General features: G+C 40.8%; 3 protein-coding genes across 9 annotated transcripts; 2 read left to right on the top strand and 1 right to left on the bottom strand.

Annotated features, from left to right (window-relative positions):
• Nucleotides 1-9,010: 9,010 nt before the first annotated feature.
• Nucleotides 9,011-13,714, top strand: LOC104430071 (zinc finger CCCH domain-containing protein 40). The gene is made up of 4 exons (XM_039303618.1): nt 9,011-9,353; nt 9,891-10,160; nt 11,017-11,240; nt 12,606-13,714. The coding sequence occupies exons 1-4, from the start codon at nt 9,249-9,251 to the stop codon at nt 13,501-13,503; spliced, it is 1,497 nt and encodes a 498-aa protein (XP_039159552.1). The 5' UTR covers nt 9,011-9,248; the 3' UTR covers nt 13,504-13,714.
• A 3,216-nt stretch (nt 13,715-16,930) lies between these two features.
• LOC104422415 (serine/arginine-rich splicing factor SR45a) lies at nt 16,931-20,401 on the top strand. Of its 4 annotated transcripts, none has more exons than XR_005547041.1 (6): nt 16,931-17,086; nt 18,434-18,537; nt 18,627-18,735; nt 18,829-19,209; nt 19,378-19,441; nt 19,523-19,714. XR_005547041.1 is itself a non-coding variant. In XM_018863976.2 (6 exons), exons 2-6 carry the CDS (start codon nt 18,434-18,436, stop codon nt 20,110-20,112), a joined length of 1,017 nt encoding a protein of 338 aa, XP_018719521.2. In that variant the 5' UTR covers nt 16,932-17,086; the 3' UTR covers nt 20,113-20,401. The 4 variants fall into 4 exon arrangements, 2 of the variants coding, with proteins under 2 accessions (XP_010033040.2, XP_018719521.2); XM_018863976.2 differs by having other exon boundaries at nt 16,932-17,086; nt 18,829-18,978; nt 19,523-20,401; XR_005547040.1 differs by having other exon boundaries at nt 18,829-19,441; nt 19,523-19,685.
• Nucleotides 20,402-21,106: 705 nt separating this feature from the next.
• On the bottom strand, nt 21,107-24,892 carry LOC104422414 (calmodulin-binding receptor-like cytoplasmic kinase 1). Of its 4 annotated transcripts, XM_039303619.1 has the most exons (7): nt 24,685-24,892; nt 24,302-24,603; nt 23,962-24,212; nt 23,601-23,769; nt 22,980-23,063; nt 22,387-22,685; nt 21,107-21,549 (listed from the first exon to the last, which is right to left on the bottom strand). In XM_039303619.1, exons 2-7 carry the CDS (start codon nt 24,489-24,491, stop codon nt 21,226-21,228), a joined length of 1,317 nt encoding a protein of 438 aa, XP_039159553.1. In that variant the 5' UTR covers nt 24,492-24,603; nt 24,685-24,892; the 3' UTR covers nt 21,107-21,225. The 4 variants fall into 4 exon arrangements, with proteins under 4 accessions (XP_039159553.1, XP_010033036.2, XP_010033038.2 ...); XM_010034734.3 differs by lacking the exon at nt 24,685-24,892 and having other exon boundaries at nt 24,302-24,675; XM_010034736.3 differs by lacking the exon at nt 24,685-24,892 and having other exon boundaries at nt 23,962-24,203; nt 24,302-24,675.
• Nucleotides 24,893-25,453: the final 561 nt, after the last annotated feature.

The raw sequence follows: 25,453 nt of genomic DNA, 5'->3' as shown, positions 1-25,453 counted from the left end.
AAGAATACATTCAGAGCTTGGTCGGGGGAAACGAGGGCAACACGGGGATCATCTGCGGAGGCTGTTGCATCTTCGTTGGGTCTCGTCTTACTCCTCCTCCTCCTCCCCAACGTGCATTCAATCGAAGGATCGATGGAATCCTCCCCCAAAAACCCTCTATACATGCAAACAAGAGGAGAGAGATCTATGAGGACGCTTCAATCCGTGCATACGCCGCTTGAAGACAACTACGCGTCGAAGAGTATGAACTGACCAGCAGTGAAGAGGAAGCAGGGCTGGTCGCGGAGATCGAGCACCGCTGGACGAGGGGGAGGCTTCGCTGCTGCTAATCATCGGCGTCGAAGGAGGAGGACGAGATCACAAGGCTTCGTGAGGGCGGAGATCCAGCACCGCCGGCCCTGCTGCTGCTAATCGTCGGCGTCGAAGGAGGAGGACGAAAATCGAAACCTAGGGCTTCGTGAGGGTGGAGATCCCGGACGCCGGCCCGGCTGCGCTAATCGTCGGCGTCAAAGGAGGACGAGGACGAGATCAGAAGCCCTAGGTTTTGTGAGAAAGAGGGCAGAACGAGAAAGAGGGCATAACAGATGAGTAATGAAAGATGAGAGCACGCGACGGGAAAAGATTTCCTCCGAAAAATGATGGGCAAATTTTCCTTTGACCGGAAAATATCTTCCTTGACCATTTATTTTCCGCCATCCGAACACCGGAAATTTCGGAAAATATTTTCCTGGAAGTTATTTTCCGCGAAACGAATGGAGCATTAATTCAAATGTTTTCTAAAATGGTACAAACTGGAATTTGGTAAACTTCAAAAGGCATGATAAATGGACTATTCTAAATTGCATGGACTCCATGAATTGTATTGTTATGAATGATTGTGTCTTGCTGCATGTATGATGATGATTGGAGATGCATGTATGAATCAAAAGATGAAAGTGGTCTTGTTTGCCATTACATCATATGCCATGCTAATTTTGAGACATAAATTGGTGAGCATGAACAATGATAAATGAGGAAACTGTTGGAGGCGGTTGATGATGCCCTAGGAGTATCGAGATGCCCAGAATGTGGAGGTGCCGGATGCCCAGTGACCTAGTGGCGTAATTCCGGAGGGTCCTCGGGAGTTTCAAGATGCCCGGTGGTATACGGTACGTAATTCCAGGGGGAGTGCCTGGTGGTATGGCGGTACGTAATTCCGAAAGCCCTGGAGGTTTGTGCCTGGGGGATGCCTCGCGATGCTAGTTGGGATGCAAGATGCCCGGCCAGGGAGTGTAAATGCCGGATGCTCGGTTGTATCTTGGATACATGCCCGGAGGTTTCTCGTGATGCTAGTTGGGATACGAGATGCCCGGAATGTAGGGGGGCCGGATGCCCGATTGGATGCGAGCGATAAATTGTGGGATGCAAACATTGATCCCTGGAAAAAAAAACTGATGAAATCCTTGTGAAAGATAATAATTGAAAGTGAATCATGTGCATGGGTGTGTATGCATACGGCATGATGCATGATCGGCTTATGAAAATAAATTGATGCTATTTGATATTAAAAATGCAATCATGAAGGCATGGATGAATCTCATGGTGATGTATGCTTGATAGCATGGATGATATGAATCATGGATGTATGTGCACCTATGGCATGATGGCATATGTGACATGATGATGGTAAGTGCATGGATGTATGTGCATCTATGGCATGATGGTATGTGTGACATGATGATGGTAAGTGCATTGATGTATGTGTACCTATGGCATGATGGTATGTGTGACATGATGATTGTAAGTGCATGGATGTATGTGCACCTATGGCATGATGGCATGTGTGACATGATGATGGTAAGTGCATGGATGTATGTGCACCTATGGCATGATGGCATATGTGACACGATGATGGTGAGTGCATGGATGCATGATAATGATGATGATATGTGCATGGACGCATGGTAATGATGATGGTACATGTGATATGATGATGATGAGTGCATGGATGCATGGTAATGATGATGGTACATGTAATATGATGATGATATGTGCATGGATGCATGGTAATGATGATGGTAAGTGTATGACATGATGGTGATGACTATATGATGATGTATGTACATGAGATATGATGACATGTGCATGATACCAAGGTAAATTGTGCATGGATATTTCAATGACATGTAATGCTATGATTGTGATGATTGTGTGGCATGATGCATTGGGTGGTTTATTGGTCTTTTATCTGTTGAGTAGTTGTACTCACCCCTTCGGGGATCAATATTTCAGACTAGATAAGACACCTCTGCTACTAGGACTGAGCGCGGTTCCCGAGTTACCCGGGAATCGGAACCGAACCGGAGGAGGGTTCGGTTCCCGGTTCCAAAGGGGACCGGTTTCGGTTCCGATTCCTTTTTCTAGGAACCGGGAGTTCCGGTTCCGGTTACTTAGGGCAGAAAAAGCGGATGCCCCTCTCTCTCTCTCTCTCTCAGACTCGCCCAGTCGCCGCACCGCCCATCTCCACGCCGCACCGCCGCGTCTCCGCGCCGCCAGCAATCTCCGCGCCACCGGCAATCTCCGCGCCGCACCGGCCATCTCCGCGCCGTAGCCGCCCCCTCTCTCTCTCTCAGACTCGCCCAGTCGCCGCACCACCGTGTCTCTGCACCGCCGGCCATCTCCACGCCACCGACCATCTCCGCGCCGCACCGCCCATCTCCGCAAGTTGTGAATAGGAAAGGTAGAGCAGCTCTGTTTTTTTTTTTTTGTGTGTCTCTGTTCCCTTTTTTTATTTTTTATTTCTTTTGGTCTCATCCTGGTTTCAAGATGGTCTTGATTCGTTCTGATCCTAGTGTTTCTTGGGATTGTTGTCTGTTGATTGGGAGTGGTCGATTTTCGATACCAAGTTTTTCTTGAAGAAAAGTAAGAGGCATCGGACGCCCAATTGATTTTCTTCTTCCTTATGCAGATAGAAGTCATGTAGATATGTTCTTGCGCATATTTTATGGTTGATTTCATTGACTTGCATGGTTTTTAAGCTGCCTTTCTTAAGGAAAAACGAAAAAGATGATCCACTGAGGTGGGAGTGGTGCTCTAGACTCTAGTCTAGTGTACTGTTCTCGAGAAAAACAGCTCGACCTTCGATGTTCTAGTGACTTGTATGTAATGTTCTAGTTGAAGTTTGGCTTCAGCCTATAAATGAAAGTTGTAAAGGACTTCTTGAAGTATAACATACTCAAATTTGGGACAAAACAAACAAGTATAAGTGGGTGAAATCGTTATTCTTTGGAAAGACTGGATCTGGAGATTATGGGACCGACCCTTGATGAATGCATGGACTGTAAGGCAACCTTTTTGTCGAAATTTCACTTCGGTTTCTTAACAAAAGTTGTAAAGGACATCCTGAGGTACAACATATAAAAAATTTAGAGAAAAAAAACAAGAATAGGTAGGTGAAATTGTGGTCCTTTGGAGATGGTTAGATCTGGAATTACGGTAGTACGAACAGGGATTTTAACAGTCCATATTTAATTATCTAGGACGAATTTGACTTCGATGTTTTCATGAAGTATCTACCTTATGGTCTTGGCTATCACATAGTCGAATTTCATAATTTTTTAAGGTCATTTGGGTATTTAATCGGAAATGTTTCTAAAACTGTGCAATCTGATGTGTTCGGATCTTGTAAGTTGCAATGCGTGGACTATATCATTTTGTATGAGGTTCTTTTGGAAATGTGTTCTGCATGAAATATCTCTCTTCATGTCTTCCCTACAACATATTTAAATTTCGTAATTTTTGTAGTTCATTTGCCTATTTAACCAAAAATGTTTCCAAAACTGTGCAAGTAGAGAATAGGAAAAGTAAATCAATTTTATCTTTTAATCCAGAACGAATTGGACTACAATTTCTTCATGAAACTTGTACCTCTAGGTCTTAAATACAACGTGTCCAAATTTCAAAATTTTCTGAGTTTATTTAAGGGTTTAATCGAAATTGTTTTCAAAACTTTTACCTCTAGACATTCTTGTTCTAGTGGTGTTTTATTTCTACTTTCTAATTTGCTATTTGTTTTGAAATTTCTAATTATATTCTATTATTGTTGTGCAGTGCGAAGTTAATGTATCAAGATAACATGTCAATGGGGGTGGAGGGACGTGATGAGATGACTCCGATTACGGAATTGGAGTTTTCCAACGGTGAAATTGAAGAAGAGGTACCCCCTACCTCGTGTGCCACAAATAAGGTACCCGGTTCTCATCTTTCCCATGATAAGAAACATACATCCGAATGTTGAAATCATTATTCGAAAATTAGTGATAAGGATGGAAACATATATCAAGTGAAGTGCATTCATTATGGGTCAATACTTAAGTACCGGGTTGCTAACGGTACTTCTGTAATGAGGAAGCACTTGACCACATGCAAGAGATTTCTCCGTAATCTAGATAAGAGGCAGAAATTTTTTGTACCACGTAATGTCAACATGGCTGGCAAGGGAGGAGGAGATTCTAGTACTGGTAGCGTCTTATCAACATAGGCATTTAATCAAGAACGTTGTAGGCTAATGCTTGCTCGGTTCATCATCCTTGATGAACAATCTTTTTCCTTGGTTGAGCGTGTTGGATTTCGTGAATATGTTAGTGAGTTACAACCTCTCTTCAAACATATATCACGTTTCACAATGGCAAAAGATTACATGAAGTTGTTTTTATGTGAAAGAACTTCTTTGAAGAATTATTTTGGAAAGATTAATTCTAGGATCGCACTCACGACTGATACATGGACTTCCAATCAAAATCTGAATTACTTGTGAGAATCATCAATTTTGTGGTGATGCATAGTCACAAGGGTAAGGGGATTGGAAAAATGGTGGATGGATGCATTGAGGAGTGGGGAATAGAAAAAAAAAAGTGTCGACAATTACCGTGGATAATGCTAGCTCGAATGATGTTGCGGTTAGCTATTTGAGGGATAAACTTTCGAAACAAAAGTCGTTGATATTATATGGTAGTGTTTTGCACATGAGGTGTACAGCTCATATATTAAATTTGATTGTGAGAGATGGCTTGACTATGGTACGTGACTCCATTGCACGTATTCGAAATGTGGTTAGATATGTAAGGAGTTCTCCCACAAGAGCCCAAGTATTTCAATCTTGCATTGAGAAAGAAAAGATCACTTATAAGGGTTCGGTAGTTCTTGATGTCACCACTAGATGGAACTTCACTTACTTCATGTTAGACACCGCCATAAAGTTCAGAAAAGCTTTCCAAAGGATGGAAGATCACGATGCATCTTTTGTAAGTGAGCTTAATTATGAAATTCCTAGTGAAGATGATTGGGAAAATGCTATTATTTTTTTAGATTTTCTCAAAATATTCTATGATGTCACCAATCAGATGTCTAGGACGTCATATGTTACTTCAAATGATTATTTTGAATGAATAGCTCTTTTTTATAGAAATTTGAAAGATGCGGTCAATGCTTCGGATCCTAAGCTTCAAAATATGGGTGTGAAAATGAAAGAAAAATTTGACAAATATTATGGAAGCTTGGATAAAGTGAATATGATGGTGTTGATTGCGGTTGTGTTAGATCCTAAAGCCAAGTTAAATTATGTGAGTTTCTTGTATGAACAAATTTATGATGATGAATCGAAAATTAAAGAGATGCATTACAAGGTGAAGGATACATTGGAGCGTTTGTATGAATTTTATAAGCAATCTTCTCTTACTTCAAGTGATCAAGATTTTGGTGGCCATAATTTGGGTGTAAGTAGTAGTAGTTCAAATTCCAATACCGATACAAGTGGTAGCGAAGGAATAAAGAAGCATAACGCCCAAGATTGGAAGAAAATGTTTTTCTACTCGAATGAACAAGGGAGCAATGGCAACAAGTCCGAGCTTGATGAGTATCTTCCAAAAAAATGAAAAGGATCTTAGTATTGACATTTTGATTTGGTGGAAGACTAATGGCTCAAAATATAAAATCATTTCCTTGATGGCTCGAGATATTTTGTCAATTCCTGTAACTACCGTTGCTTCAGATTCAACTTTTAGTACATCGGGTCGTGTGCTTGATGGCTTTCGGAGTTCTTTAACTCCAAAAGTAGTGGAAGCTTTGATTTGCACTCAAGATTGGTTGAAAGCCGCTCGTGTACCGTTTGATGTTGAAGAGTGTATTGAGAACGCAGAACAATTTGAGTTGGGTAAGTAATGTTTATATCTTTATATATTGTAATTCTTTTTGTATATCTGATAAGTGAATATTTTATTTAATCTCTTCCTCTCTTTTTTAGATATTGTTGGTCTTAATGCGGAGATTATGGTCGATAAATAAAGTTGGTGGTGTCGCATTTGCAATGAATCCAACGGTTGAGAAGTAAAACAATGTTTTTTGTTGGCTTATTGATGAACAACTTTGTTTGTCGTAATTTTAATACAAGCTCATTTTTATGTACATTGAATTTTTGAACTATGTTGTCAAAAAATTTAGGAGCCTTTAGATGGGCAAAATGGCATGCTTCATGGAGTATTATCAATATTGATTTTTTTTTCTGTATCTTTACTTAGGATTTTGATTGATTTGTATTTATGTCTTTACAAGGTTTTGCTGTGCCAAAGGAATCACATGGAAATGTTGCAGAGTTCACACTACGGAGTAGATGAAAATTTGAGATTTTGTTGGCACTTCTGGTTTTTCATATCTTTAGAAACTTCTTTGGAAGCTTTTTATTAGTTTTGATTATGTATGTCCAAATTCTTGATAGTTGGCATTGGTATATTTACTAAGATGTGGGCAGTTACCGTGTAGTATACGCATATATTATAGTTTTTTTTGGTAACGTGCACATACGTTATATTTTTTTTTGGTAACGTGCATGCACGTTATATTTTTTTTGGTAACGTGCGCATACGTTATAGTTTTTTTTTTGGATAACGTGCGGGTACGTTATAGTTTTTTTGGTAACGTACGCGTACGTTATAGTTTTTTTGGTAACGTGCGCGTACGTTATATTTTTTTTGGGTAATGTGCGCATATGTTATAGTTCAAATATGAAAATAACAAAAAAAAAAAACCTGTTGGAACCTAGAACCGACCCTGGAACCTGTGACAGGGTAGGTTCCAGGTTCTCGGTTCCCACGGGTAGGTTCAGGTTCCAAACGGAACCTGGAACCTGGAACCGCTCACCCCTATCTGCTGCCACTATTACCAGTAGATGGATCAAGTGATTGGATATGACCGCAAGGAGGAGGATAGCAAAGGAATGAACTTTTGGATGCCGACACTGATTGATGGACTTTAAGTGTATGATTGTTGGAGGAGAAGTCGACAATCTTTTGAAGTGTAGCCGAATATAGAAGACTACGGCATTTTGATGTACCAATGAATGATGTCCATCTAGTTTAAGTAAATAAAAGTATACAGTTTTTACTTATAAATGTTTAGTTGGTGTGCATTGTTTTATGTATATATGGAAGGAGTTAATAGATGTGCTTCGCTAGTTGAATTGCGCAAGGGACCGATAAAAAAAAAAAATGTAAACCCCAGGGTTGTATGGACCCGCTGCAATTGAAATGGTATCAGAGTGACATGTTATAAGGAAAAGTGAAAAGGTAAGCGAACTTTGGCGACCCTAACGGATCGGGGGCTGTCGAGGGGTGCCAAATTGTTGTTTTGAAGCATAATAATAAAGTCATGTTATATTTTTTTGACTCACTTTTATTTGATTAATGTATTGCACTTTATCTTTTAATTGTATCTTTCATTATTGTTTTGATGAATTAGTTTTGGTTCTTTTATATTATTTTTGTGCTGCGATTTGCTTATTCTATTTAAACGGTGAAGCTATGTTTTAGGATTATAATAAATACCAAGAAACATTGCATAAACACTTGGTGGAGAAAACTTTATAAGTTATAATTTGGTAAAAAGATGACGTGGTTAATTAGTTAATAGGTCAATCAAGTTAAGGTACTAAAAGGTATATTTTCATTAACGCACTCCTCTAGGAGTCCAATTCAAATTTATCCACTAAATTGTGCACATGTCAACTCACTTGAACTTTATAAGTTTAGATCTATCATTATTTATATTAGATTTATCTTGTAATTGTAAGCATATATATGCATTGTTTGAAATATTGGATGATATGAGACGAAAATTAATTTTGAGTGAATACATGCTAAAGTACAATTTTAATATCTTTTATTAATACCCTGAAAAACCCCAAACTGGTACACCTGTGACAAATTTACCCCAAATTATTTTTTTGACCATAAAAAACCCAAAACTAGTATACCTTTGACAAATTTACCCCGAACTGGTACACTTGTGATAAATTTACCCTATATTAGTTTTCATTAAATTTACTATGAAATTAAAAAGTTAAATGACACGTGATAGTTGACTAGTATATCAATTTGTGATTTTACGCTCCGTTTGTCACAATTTACAATTTTTGTGATTTTTTTGTGGTATTAATACAATTTAATAGAGGGTATATTTGTCACAAATTTACCAGTTTGGGGATTTTCGCGGTTAAATAGATTAGTTTGGAGTAAATTTGTCATAAATGTACAAATTTAGGGTTTTTTATGATCACGGGGTAAATTTGTCACAGGTGTACTTGTTTGGGGTTTTTCATGATAAAAAAAAATAGTTTGAGGTAAATTTGTCACAAGTGTATAAATTTTGGGTTTTCAAAATATTAACCCTATCTTTTTTTCATTTTTTTTTTGGCCTGAACCCGGGACGGAAACCACCACCCACGCACTCCGAATAAGTCGCCAAGTGTCTCCACCTACCTCCTCACTTCACTTGCGTCGTAGGGGCTTCGAACTCCGACCTCCAACGTGAAAGTCCTGGAAGCTACCAGCGGAGCCACCCTCGCGGGTGGTTCGAAAATTGGATAATGAAAATTGGATAATGAAGCAAACGCGTCGAGATACCAAGATATTTCTTCGTGGGGCTTTTAAATGGTATTATCCTTTTGAAGCCAAAGGAGAGAGGAAAAAAAAAAAAAGAGCTAAACTCGACGTATCAAAGTTCGATCCTTATTTCACAATCATATAATCCCCATTCCCTCCCTTTCCTCTCGCCATTACAGCCTCTGCACTGCGCTGCGTTCTACTTCCGATCAAACCCTAATCCACAGAGCAATCAATCCGTAAATCTAGAGAGGCGGAGCGAGAGAGACGAAGCAGCGCGAGTAAGCGCCGAATCCAAGCTCGGGCGACGAAACCCTAAGGCCACCTCGGGCTCCGATGGCGCACCGGCTGCTGAGGGACGCGGAGGCCGACGGATGGGAGCGCTCCGATTTCCCCATCATCTGCGAGTCCTGCCTCGGCGACAACCCTTACGTTCGCATGGTAACGATCTTTTCCTTCTTCTTCTCCTTCTCTCCTCCAATCGCATCTCTCATTTGTTTGCTCCGCCTCTCTTGGTTTTGTGTTCGCCGCCTCTGGATCCGTTCTCTTGGTTTATTGCGTAGGTCGGTCGTTCCCTCGATTCGTTTTGCCCTAGTTTCGTGTTTATCCACCTGTTTTTCTTTTCCTTCCCGAACGAGGGTTCTTGTTCGATGGATTGCGATTGTAGTTGTCAATTTGAGGTTTCGGCCCCTTTTGGGTTCTGGTTTTCTCGAGACGGCGTTGGCTTGGATCACTGATCACGAATACGTACGTCTCATGGCCTGTAGCATCTCTTTGCGAGCTCAAAATTGTCAGCCATTTTCTTGACTTTATATTCTACCTCATTAACCGTCTGTCATCGGCAGCTCATCCTGCAATTTCTCCTTTTTAAGGTTCCTTAGCTGCTGGGTCGACGTGTCTGTAATGCCCATTCTCTGATTTGTTTTCATCTGACCTATCTTTCTCTGTGTGCTGTTGGGCGTATGTACTTGAATGCAGACAAAGGCACAGTATGATAAGGAGTGCAAAATCTGCCAGCGTCCGTTTACGGTTTTCAGGTGGAGACCTGGTCGCGATGCAAGATACAAGAAAACCGAGATTTGCCAGACTTGTTGTAAGTTGAAAAATGTCTGTCAAGTCTGCCTTTTGGATCTTGAATATGGGTTGCCGGTTCAGGTTCGAGATACTGCCTTATCCATCAGCTCACATGACGCCATTCCCAAGAGTGATGTTAATAGGGAGTACTTTGCAGAGGAGCACGATCGAAAGGTACTCTCTCTTCCCCTCCGCACTGATTCCACATTTTTACTTGCTGGCACAGTTGCACGTTATGTTTTCACGCGCATCCATCTGCAATCAAATAATAATTAGGAGAATATTGGAAACAGCGAGGCTGTTAAGAGCAGTAGGTACAAATTTATCGCACTATGTGATGATTGTTGCTGACATCCCTAGGTTCGTGAAAATATCCTGCTAAAGGGAGGTTCTTAGGCTAGATGTAGCTGATATAATATGGTGCTGATGAGAGATTTCGTGCTTGAACATGTCATATTTTCTATAAAATGGGTTTGAGTTGCATTAGAGATGGCACGGTATACACATACTCTGACTGTACAGAGATATATTTGGATAAGAATTTTTTTTCTGGTAATTGCAGTTGTTTATGACTGGCTAAGAACCTTGACTATCATGTCCATCTTTAATTAGTTAGAGCTTTGTTGAGTAGCGTCATAGGTTAAGTATGATCCTGGTGCCAGGGGTGAGAAGTTTCATTCCTAAATGGTATGTTTCATATTGTTCATTAATAGGATTGCACCACCCCATGGCTTGCATGGATAGCACTACATTCACAGGCTTCAACCCATGCTGAAAAGGTCTTTGGATGATAATGTTTTGCTAGTGGGTGCACTTGTCTGTGATAAGTACAAAAACCTTAATATGATTCCGATCTTTAGTATGTAGGTTGTACTAATGTATTTTCGCATGTGCTTACTGTTCTTTTTTATTATTTGGGGTGGACCTTTGTGTTTTATGCTTAACCATGAAGTAATTTGATTTGGAGATTGATAGTAAGTCTTCCCAGCAGTTTAATATTATCACGAAACTTGTTACCATTTCTGTGCAGACTAGGGCTGGATTAGATTATGAATCCTCATATGGAAAGGTTCGGGCTAATGATACTATTCTGAAACTTCAAAGAACAACGCCATATTACAAAAGAAACAGAGCACATGTTTGCAGCTTCTACATTAGAGGGGAGTGTACCAGAGGTGCTGAGTGTCCATATAGGCATGAAATGCCAGTAACTGGGGAGTTGTCTCAGCAAAATATAAAAGATCGTTACTATGGGTATGTCTCTTGCCTTGCATTGCATTTATTGTGCAAAACTTTCTCGGTTAGTTGCTTTCCATCCATATCCATGTTCTTGCCCTTGGACAAACATTTTTCATGGTTTCCTGGTTTCTTGACCTCGAGCTGTATGGGTGCAAAATAGAAAGCCTCTTTGCAAGTTAAATATGTCACCAAAAGTATGTTCATGATTTGAGACTTTAATGATTTGTTTGGGAAGGAGGGAGAGGTGAGGAATGTGGGTAGTGGGTGAAGAAAATGGGAATCATTTTATAAAAAAAAAAAATGAGAACAAAAGAGGGGGAATTTTGAAAACTTTCACTCCCTCCCTCATTTTCACTTCTGACAAACATACGATATCCTTCATTGTTTGATATCACTTTGATGTTTTCTTCTTGTTTTTTGTCTTTTCATCTGCTTGGGTGTGTGGTATGTTGTTATCTCCCTTAGCAAAGCTACATAACTTAATGCCTTTTTCTGTCAAAATCTTATGCATTTTGGTTTTAAGTTTTGACCTAGCTTTTAGTCGAGAATTTATATGTTATTCCACCAAAGTTTTCTTCTATTTTTGCATCTTTGAAAGAGTTCATTGTATGAAAATTGGGTAAGTTCATCTCATGGTTTATGCTTAAATTGTTTTATCTTTTGCAATTAGTTCTATGCTCTTTTGAAACTGAAGTGAAGATTGTTCTTTCTTTTCTTCTTTTTTTTGCAAGTCATTTTTTGAGAGGGTTTTAAAAACATAAATTGATGCTATTGTGTTGAGTTATGGTCCTCAAGAATCTTGTACTGCAATATTATGGGTATTTCTCTTTAATGTGTTAGTTTTACGTGGCAATAAAGAGAGAGGATGCATGGGGGCTGTAGATACTGATTCCTAGCATAGTCCCATTAGATAGGTCCGCTAGAAGTGAAATATTGGCAAGGTTTCAGTAGCTCCGGGTGAAGCTTGTCATCCCTTGCATTTATCGTTGTTAAACATGTCAGCTAGAATTGTCTGTTAAATTGAATTTTTCATTTCCCTTGCAATTTTGTAAAAATGGGGTAATGTTTGACCTGACCATCTAGTTGATTATGTAGTCTACTCAAACTTCTTGATGAGCATAAGCGAAGGTTGATAAGAATAATGAAGGTATTTTGATAGTTGAACCTTAATAGGGAGCACTGCAATTTGCTTGATATTGTCTTTATGTATACAACACCTATTACCCTTTCCTCTGTCAATGTCATCTCCATCTAGTAGAATCTCTTTCCTAATTTCTTTCTTTTTTGGTTCACATGGTTAGCATATAAACTCATTAAAAACTGCATATATGTCAGAATTTGGTTGCTTAACTTAATGGATTTTTGCATAAATATGTCCAGAGTAAATGATCCGGTGGCTCTAAAGCTGCTCAACAAGGCTGGGGAGATGCCCTCATTGGAGCCCCCCGAGGATGAGAGCATCAGAACCCTGTATGTGGGTGGCCTTGATGCAAGGGTATCCGAGCAGGATTTGAAGGATAATTTCTACGCCCATGGTGAAATTGAGTCTATAAGGATGGTGCTACAACGAGCATGCGCTTTTGTGACATACACGACAAGGGAAGGTGCAGAAAAAGCTGCGGAGGAGCTTTCAAATAAACTAGTGATAAAGGGATTAAGGCTGAAGCTGATGTGGGGTAGACCTCAAGCCCCAAAACCAGAAACTGAAGGTTCGGAAGCTGCACGGCAGCAGGCAGCTGTTGCTCATAGTGGGCTGCTACCAAGGGCAGTTATATCTCAGCAACAGAGCCAAATGCAAGCGCCTGGCTCCCAGGACCAAGGCCCTGCAATGCAATACTACAACATGCTACCGCCACCTCAACCAGAGAGAACCTATTACCCTTCCATGGACCCCCAAAGGATGGGTGCGATTGTTCCTTCCCAGGAAGGGTCTTCCAGTGGGCCCTCAGGGTCAAGTGAGAGCAGGCCACCTTCAGAGCAGCAGCAACAGGGGCAGCATTATGCTTACCCCGCGATGGCCCCACCTCATGGGCAATATTATTCCCATTATTACCCTCCTTATGGTTATATGATGCCCCCGCCTCCTTATCAGCAATACCAACCGCCGAACCAATCAACGGTGCCTCCACCGCATCCCCCTCAGGCAACTCAGCAGTATCAGCAGCATCCTGTGCAATCTGGATCCGCACCCTCAAGTTCTGCACCTGTTCCACCACCTGCACCACCATCAGCTTCGGGATCTACACCTGGGGGCTCTGCTCCACCAGTGCCTTCTTAGTAATTTATTGTTGATCTTCGGCTGGAATTGTATAACATGCTTTTTGTTTCTCCTCTGCTAAGGTATGGTTGACATTTGTTTTGGTTGTAAGGCCTTTTGCAATCTGGCCCTTAGAAGGCTAATAATTGTAGTTTGCCTAATTCTTGAGCTTTTCGATTATTAAGACCGGGTTATTTTGTGACTTCATGCTAGCTGAACTTTGAATGTGACATAGCACCACTCTGGTTCATCGATTGCTTTATTAGTGCTCTTCATAGCTGGGTTAATCAGCACAGTGATGGGAGGGAGTCTTGGGAAGGCAGAAGAGGCAGAAGAGGCAGAAGCTGGATTTATTTTTCTCTCTCGAGGTTTCGATTTTGGCTCTTCTATGGGGAAAATTATTTCATGTGTCAGTCACGAAAATGCCTCTTCTGCCTTCCCAAGACTCTCCCTCCCATCACTGAACCGACTATTCCAGCTTTGAAGAGCGTTGCTGCTTGTGTACCAAACTTGTTTCGAGAAAATTGCTGATGCATCATCGGGGCATTTGGTGGAAAAGAGAATGTTTTCCTGGTGGAGTAATTTCTGCGACCTTGTATGTGTAGTTGGCAGTAATCAACTCTATCAGATCGATGCTCAATTTCTGTCGTCTGATTCCTAACAAATGGCAATGGACTGTTTAATATAGGTGGAGAAACACTGTTGAATTGTCGCGATTTTAACACTTTCTATCTCTGGCTTCGACCTCCATCAGACGTTTCATTGTACTGATGGATATAGCCTGGGATAGTCCTAGAGACTTTGATATCTCTCGTGGATGGTCCTGATGCAACCTATCGTTTTCTGCGGTTCTCCACGATGTGGTCCAGGGGGGAGTTCACTGAAAATAGGGTGAGGGGTTAGGTACCGATCCATCTTCTCAACAGACCACGATGAGCTCCCACGGCATTTCAATTGTGGAGCATGATGCGCCCAATGAGGGAGGATGAAAGCGAGATGCCGAATAGGAAGCTCGGCTATCTCGCTCCTACCCATTTTGGCCAGCATGTGGGGATCGATGGAGGAGGTGCCGCCACGGCGGATGAGAGGAGAAGAATGCTTGAGAAGTAATTATTATCCGGAGTCGCATTCAATCAAAATGGCCCTAAAAATGGAATTCAGACATCCTTATGGGCAACTCGTGTTAATGGTGTCTCGTCCACAAAAATCTTCTTTGAAGAAGGGAAGGATGAGATTGCGATTGGATATTAAGGGAAGTGGGATTGAGAAGGAGTGGTGGTGGTAGAGGAAGTTGGCAGATGTCGGAATGCTAGGAATAACTTTAGTAAAAAAGGGGGAAATAAAATGTTCACAATTATATTCTTTTTTGAACATTATACGGATTTTTTTAAAGCAAAATATCGAATTGCAAATTTATTCTTTCAATAATTGGAATTAAATATTTATTCAAAATTTAAAAAGAGAAAATCAGAAAACGATGGAGTCGGTTGTTGCACTCCAACGACAACCAATGAATTTCACCAAGCGTTAGTTTTCGTCGAGTAGTAGATAGCTATGTTTTTTTACCTTTTTATGTCTTTCTTTGGCCAATTTTACTTTTTTTTTTCCTTTAAAGTTTGATCGCATTACAACTACAATAATCAAGCAATGTATAGACGATACCTATAATGGAAAAGCTAACTTTGGCTTATATACTATGCACGCGCACGTGGAATTATTTCCATTTTTTATATAAATTATCCTTTTTAAATTAGATTTATAGCTTTTTGTACGTAATTGAGTGTGGAAGTAGAGCAGCTTTTTTTTTTTTTTAAATTCTATTCAGTGGATGGAAAATTGAAGGAGGAAAAATATACAATTTAGAATGTAGAAGCAATGGAGCAAATGACTATTAATGTAACTACAAAAGAACCGTTATAACTAGCATATATTTTTACCATAAAACTAATGAAAATATGTCACATATTTGCTTTAGGACCGTCGATATCTACATCAACGATAATCCATCTAAATTGGCCAAATGAACTCAAGTGGTATAAATGTGAAAATATTTATGATTTACTTGATTTAATTGAAAGGTTTAAGACTTAATTTATATAATTACAATAAATTTAAAAAAAATTAATACTTTTTTTGTTGATTTTTTTGCACCTACTATAGTCGTAAAATGGGATGTTTTGACTTTTGGAGACATTTACTAAAAATCTTGAGGCTACTACACTCTTGCGGTTCAAGTACTTTCACGATGATTTCTCCAAAAGGTGCCTCAAAGGCGTGTTAGGTAATCATTTTGTTCTCGATAATAAGTTTTTATCATAAATGGTTTTTTTTATTCTATTCTTGAAAATAATTTCTAAGCATTTTAAAATATTTGATAATTGTCAAAAAAAATTTATTCCCATGAATAGAATTGCGTTTGGTATTGTTCTAAATATTTATAATTCAAACAATTTTCTTTTATTTTTTAAATAATTTTATTACTTTTTTATTTTTTTGTTCTTTTCTTTTCTTTCTCTTCTTTTTCAAGTTATGGCCAGTTGCCAACCTCTGGATGATCGGTGACCGGTTAGATGAGGATCGGCGGCCGGCCGATGAGGGTCGGCGATCTTTGCTTGGGAGTTGCTAGCCCTTGGTGAGGCCACGTTTAGTTGGCCAAGCCTCACTAGGCCATCGTGAGGTTGGCCTTGCCTTGGTCGGGCGATGCCAACCTTGCTATGGCTTGGTGAGGTTGAACCCCACCGGTGGCCAAGCGAGCTCAACCTTGTTAGATCTAGGTGAGGTCAAAGCAAGGCGAGGCTCACTCAACTAGTTGCCGACAACCGGTGGTGATGGACAATGACGATAGAAGAAGAGAGAAAGAAGAAGAAGAGAAAAGATAAATAAAAAATTTGAATTGACTTGATTCTAGAATTATTCCCTAAATAAAGAATTGATTTTTTTTTTACTCATTGACACTATTTCAAATTTATTTTCGACAACACCAAAACATAATCAAACATTATTTGGCAAGTTGCCAAACATGTCCTTAGGTAAGTAGCCTTTCAAATTTTCTAAAGATCTTATTTTATCTCAACAAAATTATCCATACAAACAATCTTACTTTTTTCTTCTAGTTCTTTTTTTTTCCAATCCCACACCATATAAGATAAGTTGATAATGGCTACAACCATAAAAATAAAAACATACAAAATAACAATAACAACAACATTTTTTTATTATTTTTGCTATTACTATTGTTATCATCATCGCTGTTCTTATTCTTCTTCTTATTATTGTACGGTGAAAAGGGGAAAACTAGAAAACACGACGGACCACGGCTGCGAGAAAAAAAAAAGGCGAAAAAAAAAGAAAAAAAGAAAAAGAAAGAAAAAGAAGAAGAAGAAGATTGAAATGGATTTAAAAGGGGATTTCGCGTCCGCAGCTCTAGAAGCTTCTCTCGACCCTCCCGCCTATAAAAACCGCTCGCGTCGTTTCCGCCAGCGTATTTCATATTCGCCATATCTGCAGTAGCAATCTTCCTGCGGAGAGATTGGCTGGAGTTCGAATCGAGCGGGGAGAAACTGCCGGCCGATCGATCGTGCTGGTCGACATCATCGCTGAAACGGTGAGCCTCTCGATTTCGCGTGTGTCCCATGCATGTTGTTCATCGCGGAGCGGGATGGATTGGTTTTCGATGAGTTCGAGGTTTAGTTTTTGGATTCTGGGGAACCCGCGACGGCGTAATCGGGAGTTTCTTTCTGGCCTGCTTTGTCGGTTTTTTTTGGCCCCGGGTTATGCAATTTAGGGTGCGCATGATCACTTTTTTACTTTTGTTGATCAATTTCTTTTAAAATTTGTTATTTTTTAATTTCTACTCCCTCGAATAATTTTTAAAAATGCGTTCAATACGATTGATAAATTTTTATATTTAATTTTTTTTCTTGCTTACGGATTGCCAAACTTCGGTCGTGCACTGGCGGTCGGCGGTCGGCCGGCGATGGCCGCGGCATGGAAAAAGAACAAACGAAAAATAGAAAAGACAGAAATTACTTATTTCTAGAAATTATTATTGGGAATTACTTTTTTTGTTTTTATTTCAAATTTATTACCGGCTAATTTTTATTCAGATGAATAGAAAAATAAGTTGAAATTATCAAACGGATTTATTTTTCTTTTTTATTCTGAATAATAAAAGAATAAAAATTGAGAGAAACAAAATGTTACCATGCGTGTTTTTCTCGGTCTGTTGATTGATGTGGTTGACCTTCTCTGACTTTGCTTGGACCTTGCGCTTTTTGAGCTAATTTTTGCCGGATGTCGTTGCTGGATATTTGGAGTAGTGGGTTTGAGAATTACTGTGTTTCTGCCACTAGTAGCTGGATCGTTTCAACCTTTTTATTGTCGGAGGCCTGCTTTATGTAAAAAGATTTCTGCTCTCTCGGGCCCTTTTTTTAAATGATTTGGGTGAGAATATCTTGTGATTCCTATTTTGGTAGGTATATTAAATACGAGGATTGAAAGGATTATAGGTTCATTAGAGGGCATGAGAGGCTGCCTGCCCTTGTGAAATTCAATAGGAAAGAAAGGCAATCTCCGGTTGTTGCTTGGAGCTAAGGGAAGGGTCTTTGTAGCTTGCTTGTTTCTCGTGTGGAATTACTGCTTGATGTCCAGAAGGGTGGTTTTTCAGCTTTGTTTTGGATTTTACTTTGTTGAACAGGCTTATGAAATCTTATCTGTCATGTGATCAATTATTTGCGGACTATGGTCTAGAGAATGAACATCGATTGTTCAGAAATCACTGTTCTAAGGGATTTGAGATAAATTGCTGTACTTGTTGTCTGCTCCGATCTTCTCAAGCTTTTCTTCGTCTTATCTGGAGGGTGTAATGAAATATTTACACTTATAACATGGTTGATGGCATTGTGGATACGAAATTTACCATGCGGGTCTTTTTTTTTTTTTCTCTTACCAGATGTCTTACTCCAGAAGGTACGACTATTCTTGTTCTCCTTCACCTCGCCGGAGGTATGGTAGGTCAATCTCTAGGTCGAGGTCGGTTTCTAGGAGCAGATCAAGGTAAAGTGTAATGATAATCTTTCCTTTCTGATACCATTTGGTGTGTTGTTTTTTGAATGCTGATGTAATCCTCCCATTTTGGATATCAGGAGTGCTTCAAGGGATGTTGAGAACCCTGGCAACAATTTGTATGTTACGGGACTGTCCCCTCGGATTACAAAGAGGGAACTGGAAAAGCATTTTGCAAGCGAGGGAAAGGTGGACTTAAGTTCAATCTTGATCTGTGTCTCGTATTAATATTGTTTAGGAGCTTCTGTAAACCTCTCTTACTGTTAGTTCGTTGATGTGTAGGTGGTGGATGTGCATGTCGTGGTTGACCCGTGGACTAGGGAATCTCGTGGTTTTGGGTTTGTAACTATGTCAACCGTTGAGGAGGCTGAGAGGTGCATCAAGTATTTAGATAGATCTGTGCTTGAAGGCCGTGTAATCACTGTTGAAAAGGTATGTGTTTAGCAATTGTTTTCTTTTGAAAGTTATCCTTTTCTTTTTCCTGATGGAGGTCTTGTTGCTTAAGATCGTGCATATATTACATTGCTATAAGTTTATTTGAAAGTTGTTTCTTTCCACTTGAAGTTTTTGTGGCAGCAGGTTAGCTGTGTGTAGCAGCTCTTCATCAAATTCCAAAAACAACTAAACAAACAAATCAAACACACGAAGTATCAGATCACTGGGGTTGTATGCCCTGCATATCTCTTTTCTTTCTGCCTATTGAATTTAGATATCTTGCTTGTGTCATTTACTTATTGCTACATCAGGAACGCATGACACTGTATACTTACTTTTTTTGCCTTTATTTCCTTGTTTGTTCAGGTAACTGACGATTTATATTTGTGATGACAGGCTAGGAGGAGGAGGGGAAGAACTCCTACTCCAGGAAGGTATCTGGGGTTGAAGACTATTCGAGGTTAGATGGCTGGCATTGTTATTTGATTTGGACTGTTTGCTGTTGATTGCCCACTAACTAATGCTCCTAATGTTTTATTAGCGCGCCGGCGCTCTCCTAGTTATTCTCCCCATCGGACTCCAAGCCATTCTCCCTATAGTAGGAGCAGGTCTCCTCGTTATTCATCTGACTGCAGCAGGAGTAGGTCCTACTCCCCTTACCACAGGAGGCGCAGATCCTACTCTCCTTACTATGGTCGGCGAAGGGCTTATTCTCCTTATTCTAGTCGACGAAGATCATACTCTAGATCCCGTTCCCCTTACAGCAGGTCGCCAGTGTATTGGCGTGATCGGTCCTACTCTCCATATGATTCAAGGGACTACTCTCCAGATGATCGCTATCACAGAAGGAGCCGCTATCGATCTATTTCTAGAAGTGTCTCACCAGGAAGAGGGAGATACTCTAGGAGCAGCTATTCCCCGAGGCCGAGGAGGAGGAGATACTCCCCCAGCGAATCTCCAGAACCTAGGAGAAGGTCAAGGAAGAGTTCTAAGCGGTGCTACTCATCCAGACGCGGGCATTCGAGGGATAGCTATTCTTCTAGGAGTGTGTCTCCGAGCCATAGTGTTAGTGCAAGTTCCAGAGCAGTCACAAGGTCTAACACGCCAAGGTCATCGTCATCTTCAGCTTAAGTAATGTTCCTGTGGAGGGGGATATGTGGTTTGCTTGTAAGTTGTCTGGTTTGTCCATTCTGGGATAGTCCTTGGCATTTCGAACTGGGAGTTCAGGATTTTGTGTAGCCCTCCTCTCGGGGAGGCAGACTCTTCTTCGGTTACTGCGTGCAGTTTCTCAAGTAGTTAGAATTATCTAATATGTGTCGGACTACGACTTTACTGTTACATGGTCATATGTTTTTAGAACTTGTTGCTATTATATGGATCCGATTCTCAATTCATCTGGGAAAGGCCATATTTATGGTTAGTCTGAATTTTTTGTTCTAGGACAGTGACCACATGACCATGCGTGTCGGCATGGCACGACATCCATCCTGTCCTGGCACTGATTCGAGAGGGTCAAGTGGGTCTCGTCAGAACGGGATGTATGAAATATTCGATAATGAGAAAGAACCTTGTCGCATTAGCAATTTGATGTTTAAAACATCACGATCTTTCCAAATCTCATAGGATCGGGTGAATTTTCCGTTGCCGAAGGAAAGGAAATCCGATCTCCAAAGTCCTCGGATCCATACCCAGTTTGAGAAGGCTCTTCGCTATGCATTGATTTCCGAATTCATTTCGTGTCAACTACTGAGCACATCAACGGCCATGGAAGACTTTATAATGCATATAACCAAAAGAATAAGATAAAAGATGTAATCGAAGAGGAGATTCGGCAGTATCCTCCCGAGGATTATTTTTCATGGTTTTGGGTTCCCTTTCTTGAAAACTTAGGCTTTTAAAGTCTCTGGTGCCGCCCGATTCCAACGGCCTTCCTCGCACTCAAAACATCTTTTAGATAAAGCCTCAGGATGAAACCAGGAGAAGCAGCTGCCATCCTTGCCGTGTTCGGGATTTACTCGCTTCTTCACATCCGGAATCCAGAAATCGCTAGTCCTCTGAGACGAATGGAAAAGAATTTGAACAAAACATGTGAAGGGAGTGGCCAGTGATCACTCTGCTTTACGAGTTCTGTGAAATGAAGCTTTACCCATCCATCGGTATAAAAGAAGGGAAGTCGGGCAAAACCAAGGGATTCCTTCCCAATATATAACACATTTGAGCAAAAGAATATATATGGAAGCACGGTTATGCAGACACAAATTTATAGCTTTCACCCTCTTCAATGCCAAATGACGTCTGGCGATGATTTTTCGCGTCCCTAACAGGATAATTTGCAGAATGAGGGATAGGAGAAGGCAAAGAGGAGGAAGTTGTTTCCCTGAATTCTTTTCGAACTTCCCATAGCACCTCGGCGCACTTCCGCATGGATGGCCTCAACTCTCTCTTGGGAGCAATGCAGTGTCGAGCCAGTTTAAGGACGTTCCCCAGAGCCGAGACGGATGCTGGACTTCTCCGCAGTCGCTGGTCCATGACAAGAACTGCTTCTCCCTCTTTTAGTTTCTGAATTGCCTGCATATATGTACACCAGATGCGACCAGATCAGGCATACAAGCTTCTCTTTCAACTGAATAAAACTGCTCTTTTTTTCCCTTGGATGTTCATCTCCTATATTGATAAGTCATAGACTCTTGGTCCTCCTCATATCATTAGATCGTCTTTCCAACAAAAGTTCGAATGACCAGAGCGATGCTCTCCCAAAGTCTGCTTACACGTCATGGTCCCTCGACTTTCTTTAAAGGGGATTGTTGAGTTTTCACTTCATTGATGAAGAATACGAAACAATGCATCTCTACTTGTGTCTCATGAAGGTGTGAAAGTAAAATAACATTCGCCCGCTTACTAAACTCGTAAGTCATAAGTGACTTGGTTGCCTTGATTTCATTCGCGTTAAAACATAGGAACTAGTTATGGTTTTTATACAGTGTATGGATTATTATACCATGATGCAAACTTCTCAAGAAGGCTAGATCATTCTGTGTCTTCTGAAATAAATTTGAGCTACCAGTGCTACTTGATCAACATATTCCAGATGCCTATGGATCTGTTTATCCAGGATGCAATTATGCTAAAGTGCCGACGGACATTTGGGCAGATTTCTACTGGTCACAATTTTGAGGTTCCTACGATCTGCCTTTCTGTCCAAAGTTCCTGCCATGGAATTATTTGGTTACGGGTAATCCGATGACTTGGGTTAAATTTTCTAATCCTACATTATAGACTCTAATATTCTCCCTTGTCTACCTAAAAGTTAGAAATAAAACAAAACAAAATATTTTCATCCCTCGCCTTCCTCTCTTTCAAGAATCAAGATAATGAGAGTTCTTTTCTTAGATTCAGAATGCATACCCATTTTATGGTTATTCTCTCCTTGGCTGTTCTCTTCGTTTCAATTGGGTGTCTTCCTGTCATCATTTCCATAAGCAATACACCGAATGAATACACATCACTCTTTTCAGTAAGCTGGTATGTCCTCAGGTACTCTGGATCCAAGTAGCCTGTTGATCCCTTGACTTGAGTGGAGATGTGTGTTGCATTAGGGTCTTCAGAAGCCAATCGCGCAAATCCAAAGTCCGTCACTTTGGCCCTTAGTTTCTCTGTGATCAGTATATTTGATGCTTTAATATCTCTGTGTATAATTGGAGGATCTGCAACAAAATTGCTCGTGTTAAGACACATCACTTTTCAATAAAGGCGGCACAGGAAATTATGATCCGGTAATTGACCAACATTCAAGATTCTCCTATTTGTCAGTTGAGAAGTATCTGCATCAAAGCTGAAAGGATCAATTTTTTTTTGTTTTCTCGACCAGTTCTCTCTGCTTATATATGAGAACACAAAAGGGCACATCCATGACATTTGAGATGCATTAAGGCCTACTCAATTTGAAAGCTAAATTGTTTGGTACTAATCCCATTAACCGATAGGACCAGTGCACGTACCAGAGTATGTGTGAAGATAGGCAACTGCATGAGCAATGTCAATTGCAATATCCAGACGCTCAGTCATTTCGAGTCCATTTCCCCCTGTGCATGATATGAAAAATGACCTGGTGAACTACCCAAAATAATAAGATCAAATCCTGCTCACGGAACAGTATCATGCTAGAAAATCTATGTCTAAAGAACAACTGAAACTAATTCATGATTACAACCCGCCAAAGTCTAACATGTGTTTTGTGAATAAGAACGGATTATCTCTGGTTGAAGATGTCGACCCAATCAATACTAGCACTAACAGCAAGCAAATAAAATAAACAATAACATCTGAGAAGGGCCAATTTTATGGCCTGTGCGATCATATGAAATCTGAAGCAAAGAGCTGGTTACAGTTGAGTCTCTCTCTATCACCTTCTATTTCATCTCCGTCGGGATCGAGTTACAAATAAATTTATTATTCTGGTTCAGAAGATGAAAAGGACATAAGAGGTAAGTTATCGATAACATTGTCGAACACGTCACTGTATTCACTCACCTATATCGACTTAAAGCTCACCAATTACATGGTCTTTTCAATGCATACTTAATTGCAAGCTTCAGGAATGAAAGATGCGGCTAGCTTACCATCGAGGTGCTCCCGCAGCGTTCCACCGCCAATGTACTCTTCCACAATGATCTTCTCATCTCCATGTTCCAAAAATCCGTACAACTTTACCAAATTAAGATGCTCTATCTTCGACATGGTACGGACTTCGTTCTTGAACTCAGATGATGCGCGCAGATTGAGTATGGTCTGTCAAAGACCATTCGAACCGAGTAAGCAAAATCCACCGCAGAAGGTCAAGGTCCTATAATCTCTTCCTACAACTGCTGTTACATGACTGAAATCAATCCAAACACTTTCTCCCTATTTCTCCCCTCTTAGACACCAATTCCAGAAGCACTGCAAATAAAATTCGAGCCATGTCTTTTTCATGAAGCTTACCTTCTTGGCGCGCTTAATGGCGACCAGCGATCCGTCCCTGAGTTTGCCCTTGTAGACCGTCCCGAACCCGCCTTCCCCGAGCACGTTCGACGCCGAGAAGTTCCCCGTGGCCTTGACGATCTCCTCCATCGTGAAACACGGCGGCGCGACCAGCCCGCCGCTCGGAGCAATCGAGGAGCCAGAGGAGGAGGCGTACGAGAAAGACGACCTCGCCGCCTTCGACGAGCCCGTCCTAGCGGTACCTGTAGAAGCTGCAGAACGTCGTCAATCCTTTCTTTTCGGGGGCGGGGACACGATACGGCCAATCAGCCGAGGAGTAGAGAGCGGAAAGCGGACTTACAGGAGGCGGCGCTGACCTGCCCGCCGCTTCCCGGACCGCCGGGGACGGCGGGCGGCGAGGAGGCCGTCCGCTTGCGGCGGAGGTGGAAGAGCGCGGCGAGAGCTCCGGAGGTCCTCCTGGCGGCGGCTTTGAAGAAGTCCGCGAAGGAGCGGCGCCGGCGGTCGCGGTCGCCGTCGCCGCCGCTGCTCATGGCTGTCGTTCGGCTTTCAGCAGGATCGACTCGAGCCTTCGTCTTCGTCTCCTTCGCTCTTCATGTCCGGACGGACGGGGAGATTCACGGGCGATGAAATGACGTTGTTGTCCTGCGGGAGGACGACGACCGATTCAAGCGACAGCTCGAGCTCGAATGACGGCTACTGGGTTTGAACGAGACAAAGTTTTACCTGACCGGTTTTCCGATAAAATATTTTTATCTTGGTAACGAACCGAGTCAAGAGTCAACGGACTGACTCGGGGATGCAGGCTCCAGTCCGGGAGATCGGATTGCACCCCGGTGAGCGACAAAGATTTGACTTGGGGATTCTTCTGCTAGGCCACACGGTTCCAGCCGGACCAGACCGGATCGGAGCGCCGCCGTGACGAAAGGGTCTCAAATTGGCCAAATTCCAAAAATGGAAGAATCTGGACTACAAATGATTACATTGCTTCTTCTACCAAAAAATAAAATAAAATGATTACATTGCTTCTCCAATAATCCCAAAAGAAAATCAATGCTGCCAGCATTGAGCATTATTAAAAAAAAGAAGAGGTGATGTGAAAGTCATAATGACACTTGTTGTGAAAATATAATTGGATTTTAAAACTTTAAAAAATGATTGAATTCTAAAATTTAAAATTTGTAACAACAATACAATTGAATTCTAAAATTTTTAAAGAATGCGATTAATACCAATTTGACAAGTTTTATGATATGATTGTATTTTCTTGATAAGTGTTTTAACTTTCAATGCACTCAATTACTCAATTGACTTGAGAGCAAAGACCTAGGAGAGCTATTAGACTCCATTTCTCTAAAACGTCTAGTTCCCAATTCCTTTTGAGCGAGACTTATGCGCGTTACCTCCATTTGAAAAAAAATCAATTTTCTTAGAACAAAATTTTAAACTGCCATCATTTCTTATATTAACGTGAAAATTCTCCGACTTTCTTTGA

Source organism: Eucalyptus grandis, chromosome 10 (genome assembly GCF_016545825.1).
Source record: "Eucalyptus grandis isolate ANBG69807.140 chromosome 10, ASM1654582v1, whole genome shotgun sequence".
NCBI lineage: Eukaryota > Viridiplantae > Streptophyta > Magnoliopsida > Myrtales > Myrtaceae > Eucalyptus > Eucalyptus grandis.
Note: the sequence above shows the minus strand (reverse complement) of the source record. Positions and strands in the feature narration are given on the sequence as shown.